The 18,583-nt window shown below is 44.1% G+C and overlaps 2 protein-coding genes across 3 annotated transcripts; one reads left to right on the forward strand and one right to left on the reverse strand.

The window, feature by feature from the left end:
* The first annotated feature begins 318 nt into the window (after positions 1-318).
* LOC308673076 (heat shock transcription factor, Y-linked-like) lies at positions 319-6,991 on the forward strand. 2 transcript variants are annotated; one of them, XR_014027562.1, is made up of 3 exons: positions 319-1,541; positions 3,377-4,733; positions 4,869-6,991. XR_014027562.1 is itself a non-coding variant. In XM_081336466.1 (2 exons), exons 1-2 carry the CDS (start codon positions 987-989, stop codon positions 4,151-4,153), a joined length of 1,332 nt encoding a protein of 443 aa, XP_081192592.1. In that variant the 5' UTR covers positions 319-986; the 3' UTR covers positions 4,154-6,991. The 2 variants fall into 2 exon arrangements, 1 of the variants encoding a protein (XP_081192592.1); XM_081336466.1 differs by having other exon boundaries at positions 3,377-6,991.
* A 147-nt stretch (positions 6,992-7,138) lies between these two features.
* On the reverse strand, positions 7,139-9,783 carry LOC308673077 (protein EOLA1-like). Its single transcript, XM_081336467.1, has 2 exons — positions 8,718-9,783; positions 7,139-7,634 (listed from the first exon to the last, which is right to left on the reverse strand). Exons 1-2 carry the CDS (start codon positions 8,968-8,970, stop codon positions 7,420-7,422), a joined length of 468 nt encoding a protein of 155 aa, XP_081192593.1. The 5' UTR covers positions 8,971-9,783; the 3' UTR covers positions 7,139-7,419.
* Positions 9,784-18,583: the final 8,800 nt, after the last annotated feature.

An 18,583-nucleotide genomic window follows, 5' to 3' on the forward strand; every position in this document is an offset into this window, starting at 1 on the left:
AGACTGCCAGATCTTCAAAAAAAAAAAAGTCCACTTTTGTTAAAATTGCATTTGGGCAAATCCTGATTTCTCACACCTCACTGTTCAATAAAGCATCCCGAAGTTTGCCGAGTCCTTTGTTTTTGTCTGGAAAAGCTTACCCACCTGCCGGATTTCTGCACCCCCGTTTTCTTGGAAAGCGTGAAAAATGTCAGCCGGGAGTGCGTTTGTAAGGGTGAGCGAACTCTTTAAGCTTCTCAAATATCTGGGGTGGAAGGGTCAGGTAAGAGCTCTTGCATGAGAGTTTGGTAGAATTTTTATCAGGATCAGAAACTCGAATGTAATGTGGGAATCAGGAAGGACGTCGCTGCTGGGAAAATGTCGCGTCGCACCACAGGAGAGGAAAGAGAAGTGGGGATGAGAATTGGGGGACACTGCATGACTCAATGCAAAAGACTACAATATCCTTAATGGAAAAAGACAGCATCCATCAAGGAGCCCTTAGCTTCTAGGTCAGGGGTGTCCAACCTTGGCAATTTAAGACTTGTGGACTTCAACTCCCAGAGTTCCCCAGCCAGCTGTGCTTAAAAGTTGCATTCTGGGAGCTAAAGTCCACAAGTCTTAAAGTTGCCAAGGTTGGGCACCCGCGTTCTAGGTGGAAAATTGCCCTTTAGCGTTGAAAAGTATGTTTTGGATTCCCCCCCCCAAATATATATATATATGCGAGCTCTGTAACCCACCTCCCCTCTCTTCCCCTCACCCCAAAATCCTCTCTTCTCCTTCAGCGCAGCAGTAAGGCAGCCTGTCTCTCTCTCTTCCTGCCATTATGATCTCGCCTGCTAGGAAACCAGCCTCCATTGTGTGAGGTCACACCCATCCCAGATAAAAACATTGTGATGTTCCAGAACTCTTTCCTGAAGCTCCTACTGGCTAGCCCCTTGCTTTTTCCTTTTTTTTAATAGACCTGCTGGCACTTTTTATCTGCATGGTTTGACCAATGGCCTAACATGGCAACCTCTGAAAGTGACCTGGGCGATCCCAGGGAACTGGACGCCCCTCTGCAAGCCCAGCCCGTTTCCGACGAAGATGAGACGGCCCCTCCTGCCGTTTCCCTCTCCTCCGCGCCCTTGCACGACAAAACGGCCGCCGGGGACTTCGCCCTGAGGTCCATGATTGAAGAGGACGCCTTTCAAGCGCTGAGCGACAGTCCCTGGGCCAAGCGGCCCCGCCTGTCGCTCTGCGAGGACGCCGCCGCTCTGGAGGACAACGATTTCCTCTCCCTCACCTTCCCGAAGAAGCTCTGGAAGATCGTGGAGAGCGAGCAGTTTAAGTCCCTCTGGTGGGACGAGGAGGGCCACTGCGTGGTGATCGACGAGGATCTGTTCAAGAAAGAGGTGCTGGAGCGCAAAGGGCCGCTGCGCATCTTCGAGACGGACTGCATGAAGAGCTTCATCCGCCAGCTGAACCTCTACGGCTTCAGCAAGATGAGGCAGAACTTCCAACGGTCGGCCTCCCTCGCCGAGTTTTTGGCGGAAGAAAAGGCCGCCTACGCCTTTAGCAAGGTAAGGCCCGGCTTTTGCAAAACCCACTTAACTGTGGTTTGACCTTGCCGTAGATCCACCACGGCGTGGGCTCAGGGCCGTTCTTTTACCAAACTGGCAACGGTGCTTCCACCCGCTTGCATCCACCATGCTGGGCCCAGCACCGTCGCCTTCCTTCCCCCGGGGTTATAAGAGTGCCGGTGGCTCCTGGCAAATAAGGGTTGTCGTAATTGGGAGTGGACGTGACTGAAAGGAAATAAAAATAAAATCCTGTACGTGGCATGCCATCAATTGACAAAGGAACGGGAGGTTTCCTAGTCCTCTCCTGAAAACTATGCCGGGAAACAGAAACGATGTTTTATTGAAGGTGGGGAAGGTGCTAACTGAATACAGGCAGTCCTCCATTTCCAACACTTCTTTTAGTGACCAAGTTACAACATCGCTGAAAAAAAGTGACTTATGACGGTTTTATGTCTTGGATTACTGCAGCCTGTGAATCCTTAGCGCTAAGCCACTGTAAAGATGGTTTATTTCAGCAAAGCAAAGAGCAGATAGTTGAATGAGCCAATTCTGCTAAGCCATTCAAACAACTGTCTGTAGAAAAGGAATAAATTGGACAAGCGTATTTCAAGCAGACTTGTTGCAATTAGAGCTTGTAGAGCAAACACACAAAATAGTTCTGTTTTATATTGCACCGCAACGGTAGCAGTATAATCCCATCTTCAGTATTCAACATCCTGGTGCACAATTATTCTTTTGCATACAGGACACTGGATGGGAGCAGCACCAGGACAGGTCCCTCCAGTCTTGTTTTGAATATTTCATTTTTTGAAGTGGCTCATGTAGGCGAAATGCCTAATTTTCCATCCAGCAGACAATTCGGTGGATTTTAGCTGGTCCCCCTTCGTTCTGCAGGCAGCCCTATCTTTTAATATTATGAGCTGCTCTGCTAACATTTGGGCAACACCACTAACTTTAGGCCCATGATATTCTCTGGGCTACAATATTCTCTCCCCCCCCCCCCGTATTCATGAAAAGGACTGTAAATGGACCATTATAAATCACGAAAAATTACACGCAAACCACTTTGCTCCATCTAGACCAGTGAGGATGAAACTTTGTCATTCGGTGTCAAAAATTTGGAAAATGCCTGACATGACTCTGCTGGCATGTCACTGCCCACCCTGCCCAGTGAACAAAAGAGAAACAATTTTTTCTGTATTCATTTATTTTTTTAAAAAATGCAGTCCAATCGTGTGGTGCTATATGTAGTATCTAAAGAAACGTTGAATAATTATAAAAATGAAATACGGGTAAAACTCATTTGTGGAAGGTCCAGAGGCCGCGCAGGACCCCGGTCTTCTCATGGACTTCCAGAGAGCCTGGTGTGGCCCCTACAGCCTCCAAAAAACGTACAAGAGGGTGCGCCTTCGTAAATAGTTGTTGCATGCTAGCATGTCCTCCAAAACTTTGCAGTACGTGTCACCTTGGACACCCATGTCATTGGTTGGCCATCACTGTTCTAGCCTCTCCATTTAAGAGGAACTGAATATGAATTATATCTTCCAAAAATATGTCCCGCTGAGCCGATGGTTACCATTTGTTTTTCACGAAAACTTTGAAACCTCAGTGTTGACGTAGATACTTACTTGTCTTTAACTTCAGTGGCCAGTGGCCACGAATTCTGGATTTACATACTCCTCTGAGTGCAGGAGCAAAGCGATTACATTGGGGATTGAAAAAAAAATGTCCTATATTCAGGGCCAGAGGTAAACATTGAGAAATGAGAAATGTCTCAGCTGTTGACTTCTCCTTAGAAGATTAACCACTTCCCCATTTCCCCCCCCCCATTCTAGCTCCAGTTCTACCATAACCCCAATTTCAAGAGAGGATGCCCACACCTACTCGCAAGGTGCAAGCGAAGAGTTGGAATCAAAAACATGCCACCCATGGCTTTCTCCCTAGAGGAAGACTTTGGCGAAATCTGCTTGAAGAGCAGATCCAGAAGCCCAGAAGCTCCACCTTCTCTGGGATCTTCTTCCAGGGAAAATAGTCTCCTTACAACTTCTCCCAAGGACAAGATGCACAAATCTGCTCTCCGGAAGCCACCCATGACCAAAGGCCTGGCCGGAACGGTAGGTCGTCTCAGAAGCGGGTTCTCCACTTCTCCGAGCCCTTTGAGGTCTTCAGATCAGGGGTCACCTGAGGACACTGAGAACAAGATCAACCAGCTGGCTCCTTTCCACTTGCCCCAACACCCCAGCCACGCTCGAGTCAACACCCACGAGATCGATTCCACCACCACCACCTCAGCTACCTCTTTGTATCACGTCATCCCGCCCGTCCCCAACAGCCCCTTTGCGCCAATGATGGGGCTGCCCACTTTCCCGACCATGTATCCAGACTTATCAGCCATGCAAGCTCACTGGGCCAGCATCCTCCCTTTTTGCAATCCGTGGTTCTCCATGCCGATGATAGCGGCCGCTTCGGCGATTTCCATGTCCAGGTCTTCCCATCACCACCGAACTCCTTCGTACCACCATTGTCCCAACTGCAACTGTACGTCCAATCCTCCGTCCGCTTCCAAAGGAGCTGGACCCAAAACGGCAGAATATGCTGGGTACCATCGGTAAAAAAAAAAAAAGGGGGACGGGAGAAGGCTAGAGATGTTTCGAATCTACTTAAAAATAAGGGAATTCAACCATGGCATGGACTGAAGAATAAACTTTGTTCTTCCTGTCTGGTTTACCTAGGTTAACTTCTTTGTATTTCTTTCACCATGGATAACCCAGGAGGGATGTTTCCCTCAAAGATTTCCTTGTTAAATGTATAGATTGGGGGGGAAATACGTAGGGAAGTAATTGCATGGATTCGGATTAATAGCTTCCCATTTCTGTTCCTCAACAAAATGCATTTCAGAGTTCTGCAGGCAGCATTTTTGAAGTTGGCCAATTATGGTTAGGAACAATTTGATGTCAGTAGCTCACGGGACATCTAAGGCTTTTAAAAATCTGAAGAGATCGTTCGACCGGTTAAAAATCTAGAGAATCAGTCATGCCACCAGAACTTGGAAAGGGAAGAAGAGGGAAAGATGCTTGCCAAGGTTGATTCTGGGAACAATATGTGACCCGGTGTTATAGTGGGTGAATCACAATGACCTGTGTGTTGGCATTGGCATTGTCTTGGGGGGACGTTGCCCTCCCGATTCTCAAGGTAGGTATCCTAGAGAATAAAAGTGTGTTTCTCAGTCTTGCCCCCTTGAAGATATGTCTGCACTTTTACTCCCGGAATTCCCCATGGCTGGGGAATTCTGGGTGTTGAAGTCCACACATCTTCCAAGGGGGCAAGATTGAGAAACACTGAACGTTAACCACTTCCTAAGTTGTCACTACGAATCTGTTCAGTCTACTGAGATCTCAGTGGATTTACACAATGAGAAAGCAATTACCAGAACAGATTTTGACCTTGATGCTTAAGGGAGAGTGATTGGTTAAAGAAAACATGGCTGAATTGTGAGATTGTTACTGTGTACCTAGATCTTGTTTGCATTTTCTAAAAGGTGTGTGTGTGTGGGGGGGGGAGTTTATTGAATCTGGCGAAGGACAAGACAATAGGAAGATAGGTAGTCAAAGGACCAACAGCGAATTCATCAATACATTTTAATTTGTTGCTGTTGTGACCTTCCTGTACAATATTTATAAATTTTCAGCTTGGATCTGGGCTTCATCAAGTTTGAAGATCTGGTGAAGTCAAGAGGACAAGTTAGGTTTGGCTGAAGTATTGACTGATTTTTTTTAATAATGCTCATCTTGTTTCTTCTGTTCACTTTACTTGGTTTCTCTTTCTTTTTTTTTAATACAGCAAATTAATACTTTCAGTAGCCAGAAGCACACTTTACTCTAAATGTATTTAAATTGGCTAAAACATCTACATGATTCTGAGTTTGTTTTGCTTTCCCTAAAACACATTTCTTTTGATAGTCATGGATATTGCAGATTTGAACTTTATTCCTTTAATAAAAATGCTAGACAAAAATTAACATCAAGAACTGCAAGCTGTAAACTAAGAAGAGCCTAGTATTTGTAATCCTAGCAAATGTTTAATTTGGATGGGAAGTCACCTCCGACACATTATTTATAAGCTGTGGGGCGGTTCTCATGTTCTTCGATTAACATTTGTCTCCTTAAAGAGACTTCAACTATTTTCATAATTTTCAGCTACGTATTAATAAAGCGGGAGTTCATTTTATCAACAGCCTCAAATTTGTTCCCCAGAGTATTTGCTTTTACTCCACATGGTGCCACGAAGTTCAGTAACGTTAAATTTGGGCAAAAAGAATCTTGTAGTAACATGGTATGCTGACGATTTGACGATCTAAAATGTGAATAATGAAATGCTTCAAAGCAGATCGCCTCATTTATGCGAGGAGAATGTAGGTTACTGGATAATGTATGCACGGAGGAAGAGAAAAATGTGTTTTAAAATAAAAAAAATCAGTGCTTTTAATTAAATGAACTTCAGCTTTATGCCATCTAAGGTTTTGTGTTTTTTTGAATTCTCTGGATACTGTATTTATCCTACATCCAATGATAAGGAATGACACGGCAGTCCTAAATGTGCTGTTAAATTTATTGTGATCTAAATTGAGAACAATGGTTCTGTTAAATCCTTCACAAGTAGGATAGCAAGGAAAAAAAGTCAAATTAGCATATTTACATCTGAATTGCTTAAATTGCTGAAACCTTTCTAACTCACCGATTTGAGAGCTGCAGAGCCCTGTAATTTAAAGCACTGGGGGAATATTTTAAAATTGTAGATTCAGACTAATTTGTTCAGACTTGAAAAATTCCCTCAACGCTGCCAAATTTTCCCATTGCTTTCAAGAGTTTACATAGACACTATAGAAGCACATATTAAAAATAGGGCATGAAACTTCACACACAGAGAGAAAGATGTTTAAACACCTAGCATTTTGAGCAATGGGGTTCCATTAGATAGAAAAATAGTACACAATCAGCATTAATGCCATAGGTTTTGGAAGCTCCATTGCTTGTCTTAATGTATGAAAAAAAATGACTCTTCCATCCCAAGCATACCCAGGACCAGTGTTGGGGAACTTGAGGTCCTACAAACGTGTCCGAAAGACTTCCCAGATGACGTAGCCTGTAGGAATGAAGATTTGGGAGGTTAACTATTCTGGAAGGCCACAAATTTCTCCTTGGGTGTGATTTGGTTTGTAAGCTTCTCTGGCAAGCGAGGAGGGAGCATGAAAAATACTCAACTTACAACTGTAATTGTGGCCGTGTGACTGCAGGACGCTGCAAAACAGTCACAAATGTGATTCTCAAGAGCCCAAAATGTGGTTATGTGACTGTGGGGTGGGCAACCATCAGAACTTCAGAATTGGATTGTAAGTATCTTTTCGAGCGGATCCATCATAACTTTGCTAAGTGATTGGTCTTAAGTCAAGGACCATTGAATTTAGCCAGGAGAATTCCTGTAGTCCTATTGGACGCTAATGATTTGAAGTCTAAAAATGTGAATAATGAAATGCTTCAAAGCAGATCACCTCATTTATGTGACGAGAATGTAGGTTACTGGATAATGTATGCGCGGAGGAAGAGAAAAACATGTTTTAATTTTGTTTTTAAAAGTCAGTGCTTCTAATGAAATGAACTTCAGCTTGATGGCATCCAATAATAACACCCTTGGAATGGTGCAAAATTCCCTGGAGACTGAATTTATCCCAAGTCCAACGATTTATCCCAGCGATGAGGAATTGCACAGCAGTCCTGAACACACGAGTTAAAATTTGCCGTGATCGAAACTGAGAACAGTTGTCCCGTTAAATCCCATCACGAGCAGGACAGCAAATCCTAAGGGAAAAGTTCAACCAGATTCAACGGAGGGGGATCAGATCTTCTGGGATATGCACCTCCCAGATGTCCTTGTGTCCTCGTGCAGGAATGGACCTCCGCAGCCATCTGGGGTTGGAAATCACCGTCAAGTATTTTCCTTCAAGACCCCGGAGAAGGGCTTTGTTTTCCAACAGGAAAATGTCTTCAGGAGGCAACTGGTCAGCGCACTTAAACGTCTCTCCAACGTCAATAAGACCTACAGTGGAAGACCCAAACCCTTGATTTAATTTTTTTCCCCCAAAGAAAATTATTTCTTTTTCCTCTTTGACAAACACACACACACACACACACACACACACACACACACATATATATATATATATGTATATGTATATGTATATATATGTATATGTATATGTATATGTGTATGTGTGTGTATGTATATATATATATATATATATATATATATATATATATATATATATATATATATATATATATATATATATATATATTCTTTTAACAACCTTGCAATCCCTTGCTCTGTGTGTGTGTGTGGTGTGTGTATAAAGTCAGGGTGACTGAATGGAGCTGAGCGTTTACTGGCCGATTGCCCTTCCTGATGCCTACACAGCAGATAATTTTTTCTCTGCGCCCCAAGAGAAATTTCTACCATGACCTAGGATCGCCTCTTTCTGAGGCGACTCTTTTGACAAACATAGATCACGTAGAAAAAAAATGTCTTTGCGACAAAGCTGTGGCCAGGTTTATACGTTGTGTTCCATCATCGTTTGCTAGTAAATTCTTGGTTGCTAGTCTGTGATTCAGTAGGTGCAAGCTTCCCGGGCACAAAAACAAAATGGCCCAAATCTTGCAAATTTACCCAGCTTTATAGGCTTTGGGGTATATGTGAGGCCTTGTGAGATTTGGGTACTTTCCTTGACAAGCCCGTAAAATTTCAGGGGAGGGGAAATACCAAAACCCGGTAAGATTTAGTGATTTTTAGGAGATTGGGGCCAAAATTCTCCAGCCAGCCCTTTAGTGTGGGTGGACTTCAACTCCCAGAATTCCCACAGCCTTCTGGGAGCTGAAGTCCACCCATCTTAAAGGTGACAAGGCTGACAAACATTGATCTATGGCGTTATGTCAACCGTACTTCTGCAGACCAGCAACAGTGCTGGGTTTAGAAGTCTAAGAAGTCACCAACCATGGTTTGCAAGACCCAAGAGGTGGGCTCTGCAAAGTCCTAGGCCAAGAACCAAACAAACCATGTTGGGCCACCCCGTAACAGCGTGACTCTGGCTGCTTGGCTGAAGAGACAGGTCTCCGTTGGACGTACCAGCGATAACCCCTCGGCCAAACTTCTCCCCCTCTGCTAACGAATCTTCAATCTGAGCCGAAGTCCACCCGAGTCTGTTCAAGAGGAGGTCTCTCCAGCTGTCGTCTTCCCAGTCTCTAAACGCGATGTGGACGGCAACCGTCCCATCTTGGTGGTTTGCCAGCACTGGGCGCCAACGGCTCTCGATGGTTTTGACGTTGTTCAAAACCAGCCCGGCGTAAGGTTGTCGGAAGGAGAGGCAAGCAAACTTCATTTTCCTGCGAGGGTTATTCCCTCCTGGCTCCTCTCTGCGCCAAGAAAAGAATAAAATCAGAATTAAGTAGAGATACTCTTGGGCTCACAATGACAATGGCGACCACAATTTCTTTTGCTAAGCATGTGAGTGGCGCCCAATTTTTTATGACTTTTTTGGCTACAGTCGTAAGGGTGAGGAGTGGTTGTAAGTCACTTTTTTCAATGCCGTTGGAACTTCGGCCAGTCCCCAAACAAATGGTTATAAGTTGAGGACTATCGACATAGGGTGGACTCTCTGCACTTAGAAGTCTCGTGGCACCCTTGTGGCAGGGTGGGTCAGGATACGGCCAGGCCAATGTTGTTGAACTCAGGCTTCAGCCAGCATGCCCAGTGGGAAGGGTAAGGGGCAAGGTGACACCACCGAGAGCAAGACTTAAAACCTGTGGCCCTCCAACTTTTTAGGGCTCCTGGATAAGTTTCAGGTCTGTGAACCTGGATGGGGAAAAAAACATAACATTTTTTTCTAACATTTACTGTATAAGCGCCAAAAACCCCCCAGTTGGATGTCCAACACAACATAGTTATTATTTTTTAAAATATTTTGATAACTGTCTTGAGCCATAACCGGTTCGCTAAACCATCAAATCTATCCATTATTAGGCTGCATTTTCTGAACTTAAATCCGTGTCGCTCTGGTTTCCAAAGTCTTTTAGCAAGCTGCTGATTTCTAGTTCTGTATTCGAGGCCAGACAGCCCAGCCCACAAAGCCTACAAAGGAGACCTACAAGACCAGCCATGCGGAATAAAATAAAGCAAGGAAGGAAAAGATGGACAATCCAACTTGCCCTATTTTCCCCTCCTCCTCCCCTCTCCTCTTCCATCTCCCCCTCCCCCCCTCTTCCTCCCCTCCTCTTCTTTCTTTTCCTCCACTCTTCCTCCTCTTCCATCTCCCCCTCCCCCTCTTCCTCCCCCTCTTCTCCCCCTCCCCCTCCTCCTCCTCTTCCATCTCCCCCTCACCCTCTTCTTCCTCCCCCTCATCCTTCTTCCTTCTCCCCCTCCCCCTCTTCTCCCCCTCCCCCTCCTCTTCCTTCTCCTCCTCTTCCTCCCCTCTTCCTTCTCCTCTTCCATCTCCCCCTCCTCTTCTTCCCCCTTCCTTCTCCCCCTCCTCCTCCTCTTCCATCTCCCCCTCACCCTCTTCTTCCTCCCCCTCATCCTTCTTCCGTCTCCCCCTCCCCCTCTTCTCCCCCTCCCCCTCCTCTTCCTTCTCCTCCTCTTCCTCCCCTCTTCCTTCTCCTCTTCCATCTCCCCCTCCCCCTCTTCTCCCCCTCCTCCTCCTCTTCCTCCCCCTCCTCCCCTTTACAAGCCGCAAAAGGAAACGTTGCAACGTCCGCAGGTGTCTCGGGGCCCTTCGCCACCCGGGCAAAAATGCAACTTTGGGGCAGAGAAAGGACGCGATTTTGCAAAGCCAGAGGATCGGAGGCCAAGGCGAAGCTTCGCAACAGCCCTTCCCGCGTGGTCCGGACCAGGGAGCCTCCCTGGGGGCTTGGAGAGGGCCGGGCAGGGCCCGCAACCTCCCCATCCAGAGGCAGTCTACCTCGGAAAGAAGCGAGGAGAGGAGCCCCCCCCCCCGTCCTGCTGGCGGGCTCCGCGGCGATCCGGCTGCAAGCCGACTACAACTCCCAGAAGCCCTCGCGCCGCCGGACGGGAGTTGTAGTCCGGAAGCTCCGCCACCTGTTCTCCCAGCCTGGTTTAAAGCAGCCAGGCGCGCCTTCTTCTCCAGGTAGAGGAGGATGGGACTTGTCGTCCAAGGGAGGCAGGCAGGCAGGCAGGCAGGCAGGCATGCAAGCAGGCTGAGGAAGCAGAAGGGGCCCTCCCCCTCCTCCTCCTTCCAGCAATGTGCAGAAGGAAGGGAAGGCAAACATAACGCCAGCCCTTTGAGGTAGACCATGTTGAGAAGAAGAAAAAGGTTTGGAAGTGCTTTGTCCCCACCCCACCCCGCAAAAAGCTTTTTTTAAAAATAAAAATAAAAATAGAGAAACACGTTTTCCAATTGACATTTACATATATTTATTTATATCATGCCATTATTTTTGCAAATAACTAAAAGCAGCAAACATATCTACTACTCCTTCCACCTCCTATTTTTCCCGCAACAACAACCCTGTGAGGGGAGGTGGGCTGAGAGAGAAGGACTAGCCCCAGGTCACCCAGACAGAACTAGAACTCACTGCCTCCCGCCGTCTAGCCAGGCGCCTTAATTTATTCATCGGCAAAAACTTTCACCCGTTGCAGCTCCCATTATGCCAGGCAGATCTGATGCCGCAGATTTTGCCCAGTTCCTCCTTTGCACATGCAGATACCCTACCCTAGACTAACCCAGTTCCCTGCCTACAATTTATTTTTATTATCTTATTTATCCATCATACATACATACACCTACAAATGGATGAGGTTACCTAGCTGGGTCGTGAAACGTCTGCAATCAAACAGCCAAGCTCAGAGAGCTTCAAGAACTCCCTAAATGAAATATATATTCAATTGAACTAAATATACCTGGGTGTGACACAGCTTTAAATATTGCCGGCTCTCTTTTACATAACATGCAGAAGAACATGTGTGTGCACTACGTCTTGCACACGTCTTTCCCAGTGCTGATCTTTGCAATCGTCCTTCTCTGAATGAATTAGATTGGACGGTAAGTGCCAGGAAGCACTGCCTAATAAGGGGAGCAATCTAATAGTAGATTTGGAGCAAATGATGCACTTTGGGGTGGGGGGAGGATAGATAATGTTCTGTTTTGGGGTTGCAGGTTTTTTTTTAAAAACCCTCTTTCCCCCCCCCCCAAGTCTTGAGACAGGAAACCTATTTATTTCTAGCACTGACCACACTTCTCCAGCTCCTGAGGGCATAAGTGTAAAATATCTTACTTCACATGCCGAAGAAAGCCTTCTTTTAAATACCAGCAGATGTTTTGTCAATAAGTAGAGGGGCTTTGTTACAGCCATATCCTCCTTTTTGTGGCTAGAATTGGTTAAAACAACTCCTTCTGAAAAGGATCATGTGAACTTGGGGAAGCTGAGATGGCCCTCAATGCGAAGAACAGCCGTAATTCTCTTTTTTCAGCACTGTTGTATCTTCAAATAGTCAGTAAATAGTTGTAAGTTGAGCACTATTTGTACTAATCCTAGGGGTGACATGATAGCTGTGTTCCAATATTTGAGGGGCTGCCAAAAAGAAGAGTGGGGGGAGGTCAACCTCTTCTCCAAAGCACCTGAAGGCAGGACCAGAAACAATGGATGGAAACTAAACAAGGAGAGAAGCAACCTGGAACTAAGGAGAAACTTCCTGACAGTGAGAACAATTAACCAGTGGAACTCCTTGCCTCCAGAAGTTGTGGATGCTCCAACACTGGAAGGTTTTAAGAAGAGATTGGACAGCCATTTGTCTGAAATGGTCTACGTTCTCCTGCTTGAGCTAGAAGACCTCCAGGGTCCCTTCCAACTATGTTATTCTGTGCAGACCAATGGGACAGAATCGTCTATCAAGTTGAAACCGATTCTGTGTTGAAAGTTGATTTTTTTTTTCAAATCAAGGAGTAGCTAATGTATCGGCTTTTCTGAGTGCTTATAGAGTTGAATGGTTCTGGACCACATTTTTCTTCTTCTTCTTCCTTTTAACTAGCTAGCTCAGGGGTAGGCAACCTTGGCTCTTTTATGGCTCGTGGACTTCAACTCCCAGAATTCCTGAGCCAGCTGGCTCAGGAATTCTGGGAGTTGAAGTCCACGAGCCATAAAAGAGCCAAGGTTGCCTACCCCTGAGCTAGCTAATCCACAGGATCTTTTCACTCAGCGTTTTGGCTTGCAAATGAGTTCGAACTCTTGACTATTTGTATTTTAGAAATAAAAGCCTTGCTGGAGGATTGGTGTTTGGTGTTTTTTTTTTGCTTGTTTGTTTTTTTAAACTTTTTCACAGGAATAAAACTTGTCTTGCCTTCAGGCTGTGTGTGGTTCTAAGCCACACTGTGGTAGGTACCCAGTTCTGTGAAAACGAAGAAGGAGTCATTTCTCTGGCTCCTGCAGAATTCAAAGCAAATTATTACAGCTTTTGAGGCTGTTAGCAATATATTTAGACTGAAGCAGCGGTGAGGAAACTACCCTGAAAACAAACTCTGTGTGTGTGTTTTACTTACGTTCAACTAAGTGAGCGATTAAAAGTGAAACAGTGAAATAAATTGAGCTTGGCAACCAACCAAATACTAAAATATGCCTCAGGCAGCCACAGCGAAAGATTTTATGATTTTCTTCCTCTCTCTTTCCCCCCCCCCCCCCGCTCCCCTTTTCTTTTTTGATTTTGCTCGGTTGCATTTCCAATGGAAGATACGTATGTATGTATGTATTTTTGCAAACAACAGGAGTGCAGTGCTGAACTAAGATATTAACTAAGCTATCTTCAATATCCTTTCCAAAAGAGGGGGGGGGGACATTTTGATATTATCAGGGGATGAGTTGTGGATCCCCTGATCAGTGTGAAGATCCTCCTTACCTTGAGCAGCCTAATCGATCTCGATCACTTATGGATAGAAGCAGTGGTGTTTGCACTTGCTTTGAGGATGGGGATAATTGTATTTTTATCAAGTGCTTTTCAGAAAAGGTTGATCGATTTTATGCCAGCAAGTCAGTTTCAACCATTTAGATTTTTTTTCCCCAGGACAGTCTCCACTAGCTTGGTCCTTCAGGTCTTCTTTTTATATCACACAAACCCCTTCTCTGATTTCTGTTGATGATGTGCCAAAAGATTCACCAACTTTGATAGCTGAAAAGCTGCTTGTCGGTGCAAAAGAGACAGAGTTGGCAGGGTGAACTCTTTACCTTTCCTCCGTGCAAAGGACCCGCGGAGACTTGGTGAGCGCATGAAACTGTCCACAGCAGGACATGTCTGTCGAGAGAGGATAGGCATGAAAAAGCCTGTGGAGCATGAACAGAATGCAGGTTTCAAGGAAACCCTCCATGCAAAACTGCAGAGCAAACCCCACGAATGGGATCCGGATGCTGAAATTCTTTGGTTTAGACAGGTAAAGATGCTTTCAAATACTTAGGAGGAAACTTCTTAAGTCCAGAGTTCGTGGCGCTCCGCTTCTTTGTTTAAGCCCTTGGATTTCGCAACTTTGAAAGCCCTGGACTCCGACTCCCAGAATTCCCCAGCCCGCATGGTTGACTTCCCTCCGTTCACCTGGCTTGTCAGAAGCCGGCTGGGAAGGTCGTAATCAGCAATCGTGTGACCCCAGGATACTGCAACCATTGTAAATAGAAGCTGGTTTCCAAACACCCAAATTTTAATCACCTGACCCTGGGGATGCTGAGATGGTTGTTAGGATGAGGTTCGTTCTCTGAGCTTGTGGCTTGGTTTCCAAACGTTTCGTTACCAGGCTAGGCAACATCTTCAGCGGAGTTTAGGGGGTGTCGGTGTTCTGCTTATAAGGGCTTCAGGTGTCGGTGTGTCAAGTGAGGGGCTTGTAATGGGTCAGGTGTGAGTCATCTGTGAGGGTCTTGCGATGGGGAGGTTATATCAGGTCAAGATCATTGGGAGATGAACTGCTGGTGGGAAGATGGGGGCTTGTGCGGGATGGTTGAAGGCCGGTGTTGTCTCTGGTCGGCTGTGTGGTTGATTTGGATTCTGAGGGGTTTGTAGGCTGGTTGAAGGTTGATGTGTCTGTGGATGGAATTGCGGCTGTTAAGACAAGGGCTGGTCCTAAATCACCTGTTTCAGTACCATTGTAACTTTGAACCGTGGCTAAACAAATGGGTGTAATTCAAGGACTATAGCAACGTATTCACCTAATATAGATACATATGAGTAAAAGGTAGACATAAAAACCAATACAATCAAACAACATAATAACATTAGTGGCAATCACCAAGATTAGCCCTAATCTTCAGTTGTAGCTGGGAATTTTCAGGAACTAATAGGATTAACTTACTCCCCATTGTATCTATTTGTGTTAAACAAAGAAAAAGGGGGGGGGGAAATATCTGCGGTGTGTTTGAGAATCATGAAATAAAGCCCTTGGCAGAACTTAGAGGAAGATTTCTCTCAACTGGAGTGGTCAAAAATGCAGTTATAAAACAGAAAGAACTTTGATCATCCCGTTGGGGAAACCATCTTGACTTTACAGATAGTCCTCAAATTGCAACAGTCTGTTCAGTGACCATTCAAAGTTACCATAGCACTGAAAAACATAACTTATGACCGTTTTTCACACTTATGACCGTTGCACACATGGGAATGTGATCAAAATTGAAACGCTGGGCAACTGACTCATACTTATGACAGTCGCAGTGTCCTGGGGGGGTCACGTGTTCCCCTTTTGCGACCTTCTGATGAGCAAAGTCAATGCGGAAGCCAGATTCACTTCACAACCGTGCTGCTAACTTAACAACTGCAGTGATTCATTTAACAACAGGGGAAAGGAAGGTCATAAAATGGGGCAAAACTCACTTAACTTCTTGCTTAGCAACAGAAAAATCTGGGCTCAGTTGTGGTCCTAATTCGAGGGCTACCTGTATTGACCCATCGTGAAGAAATGCGTCAGTCCTGGGGTCTAAGTTTGCAAACCTAATGCCTGCTCATTAATCAGCTTGCAAGAAGGAGGGGCTGGACCAAAGATAACCTTAAAATGGGAGTCTTCCAAACTTGGCAACTTTAAGACTTGTGGGCTTCAGCTCCCAGAATTCCCCAGCTGGCTGAGGAATTCTGGGACTTGAAGCCCATAAGTCTCCAAAGCTGCTAGGTTCGGAGACCCCTACCTCAGAAGAATGCAGACATTAACGTCAGGAGGGGCAAACACAAAGACACGTGATGATGTCCAAATGGAAATTCAGCAGCGCTCATAACGCTGTTCCACAAATGTGCTTTAGTGAGTGTCCAAGAATATACGGCCGCTGAATCAAATAAAAGTTTTATTGCTTTTGGTTTGAAAGGGCAAGGCTAATGATGTTTGACAAATCCATTTATGATGGAAGGAACGTTACTGAATAGACACAAATAAACAATTTCAATTTGTACTCCGTTGCTCCACATTGTTCAGGAGCCAAGAACATTTTATGGAGAGATTGTATTTTTAGCCATGTTGGCTGGATCTTATTTTAGCAACGTTATTAATTCTATTTATCTTATTGTATTGGGGAGAAAAGCATTGTTCTCATGTCATGAGACCTGCATACAATATATCTACAGGAATTAGAATGTCGGATGCCCTTGAAGATGTCCTTCAACTTCGGGAAAGGTGGAAAAGTTTTCTTTCATGGTGTTGGACATGCAAGCTGAAGGTCTTTGTGTTTCTCGGGGTTGATGGAATGGGAAAAGTCCCTGGATCCCTTTTGGTTACAAAAATAATTCTGTAATCACTTAGGCTAATCAAACTTTTTCTAAGTCAACTATCTTACAGGATGGTCTTTAAGATAGGTTGCTGATCAACCTATAACCTACACACAGAGGTTCTTTCAAAAAAGAGAGCATAAAAGGCTGGTGACATTCAGTGTCCATTTGGGCATCAAAATGGAATTTCTGGATAAATTTGAACCTATAAAATTTCTTTTCCTTTTACTTGATATCTATATCTATCTATCTATCTATCTATCTATCTATCATCTATCTATCTATCTATCTATCTATCTATCTATCTATCTATCTATCTATCTATCTATCTTCTCTTCTATCATCTGTCTATTATCCATCTTTTATCTAGCTAGTCATCCATCCATCCTTCTGTCTGTCTATATCTATATCTATCTATCTATCTATCTATCTATCTATCTATCTATCTGTCTGTCTGTCTGTCTGTCTGTCTGTCTGTCTGTCTGTCTGTCTGTCTGTCTATCTATCTTGTCTGTTACTTATTTATTTATATGTATCTGACTGTCTGTCTATCTCTCTATCTCTCCTCTCTCTCTCTCTCTCTCTCTCTCTCTCTCTCTCAATCTATCTACTCACAAGTCTTAAGTTCCTGAAAAAAAGGCAGAATACAAATCTAACAACTGGTTAACAAACCTGATTTTTCTTTGCACCTTTCTTTGCATCTATAAAGCTTCGATTCTATTAACTTCATCTCTGTGATGGTGCCATTAATCAACAAAGGGAAATAATAGCTTTTCAGCTTTCTTTTCTCTAAGGCGTGGTTTGTGTGTTAGTGTGTGGGTGTGTTTTGGTGTTTGTTTTGATATATACCACAACATTAGACCAACTGCATTCTTTTGGCGAGCACCTTTTTTCATTTTTCCTACTCAAATATTGGAATGCTAAAGGATCGGTGGATATTTCCCCTTTAGCGCCCGAACTAACAACTTACTCAGGAGTCACACTGTTTAGTCCCAGCTTTCGAAAAAAATTAGAGAAGCACAATCAGAAAGGAAGGAACAGCAATCTCATCAGCAAGCAGGTAGCAAGTAAATCTGCTTAGGGCAAGATCCCTCCCTCTAAAGTATTTATTTTTCTCCACCTGTAAATATTCTGAAAACAGGGATTAAAAAGAAATAGGACTGTGGCGGTCCAACCTTTTTCTCTTGTCACTCAGTTGTTAAAGCTTTTCTGCCCCGACAGTGAAAAATCTCTGCCTTCCACTTTGTTCAGTGAGGCATTTATTTTTCCTAGCCTGCGACTTTATAATGACAAACTGTTGTGACAGGGTGTGTAATGCATACTTTTGTGTGTGATAACCATGGAGAGCTCAGATTTTTAATCATGGGGATCTGTTTGACCAAGGCAGAGAAGAGGGACAGTTCTGGGTCCGGTCTCAGGTTGGGTGGCTTGTAGGACATTCTTTCAAAGAGGGGTTGAGGGTTTAATTAGAATTAGAATAACAGGGTTGGAAGGGACCTTGTAGGTCATCTAGTCCAACCCCCCCTCCCCCCGCTCAAGCAGGAGTTGTAGAGGTTTATATAGTTATAGTGTGTGTGTGTGTATATATATATATATATATATATATATATATATATATATATATATATATATATATATATATATATATATATATATATATATATATATATATATATATATATATATATATATATATATATATATATCTTTGATCGTCTGGTTCCATATCTGTACCAAATCTCAAGGCAAGGTTTTGTTTTTTTTAAAAAAATTAACACTGAAATAGAACGTGTGTGTCCTTTGCAAACCAACATATAAATAAAATAGAATTCATCCATAATTAAAATCGCACCGGTTTAAACATGTATTACATTTGCATACTTCCTGCTACAGCTTGTAAGTGTCTACAATATTAGGATATGCAAATGCCAATACTGTTAACCAACACTTTTCTTTACAAATGTTAAAGGCAATGGAATTCTTTTATGTTCTAATGACAAATTCTTCAAGGACAAGGAAGTCCAATAGACACAGCCTTCTCTCTCAGTTGCTGTGAGTCAAGCTCCTAGGAGAATCCTGACAGTTTAGTACATGTTTATCGTATTTTTGAGTTGGGGTCAGATGCTATCAAGGCATTTGGAGAAAGGGGTTCACCTTTATGTCAGATACATTTTTATAGTCAACACCACCATCTAGGCACATTCTAGATGTGGTTCTTACTCTGGAGATCTTCCAAATATAGAATATAGAATAATAGG

Source organism: Vipera berus (assembly GCF_964194415.1).
Source record: "Vipera berus genome assembly, chromosome: 11".
In the NCBI taxonomy this organism is placed as follows: domain Eukaryota; kingdom Metazoa; phylum Chordata; class Lepidosauria; order Squamata; family Viperidae; genus Vipera; species Vipera berus.

Coding starts and splice junctions, on each gene's coding strand:
- LOC308673076 (XM_081336466.1), top strand. CDS start 987: ATGGCAACCTCTGAAAGTGACCTGGGCGATCCCAGGGAACTGGACGCC. Junction 1,542..3,376: donor CCGCCTACGCCTTTAGCAAG/GTAAGGCCCGGC, acceptor CCCCCATTCTAG/CTCCAGTTCTACCATAACCC.
- LOC308673077 (XM_081336467.1), bottom strand. CDS start 8,970: ATGAAGTTTGCTTGCCTCTCCTTCCGACAACCTTACGCCGGGCTGGTT. Junction 7,635..8,717: donor TGGCCGAGGGGTTATCGCTG/GTACGTCCAACG, acceptor CTTCCACTGTAG/GTCTTATTGACGTTGGAGAG.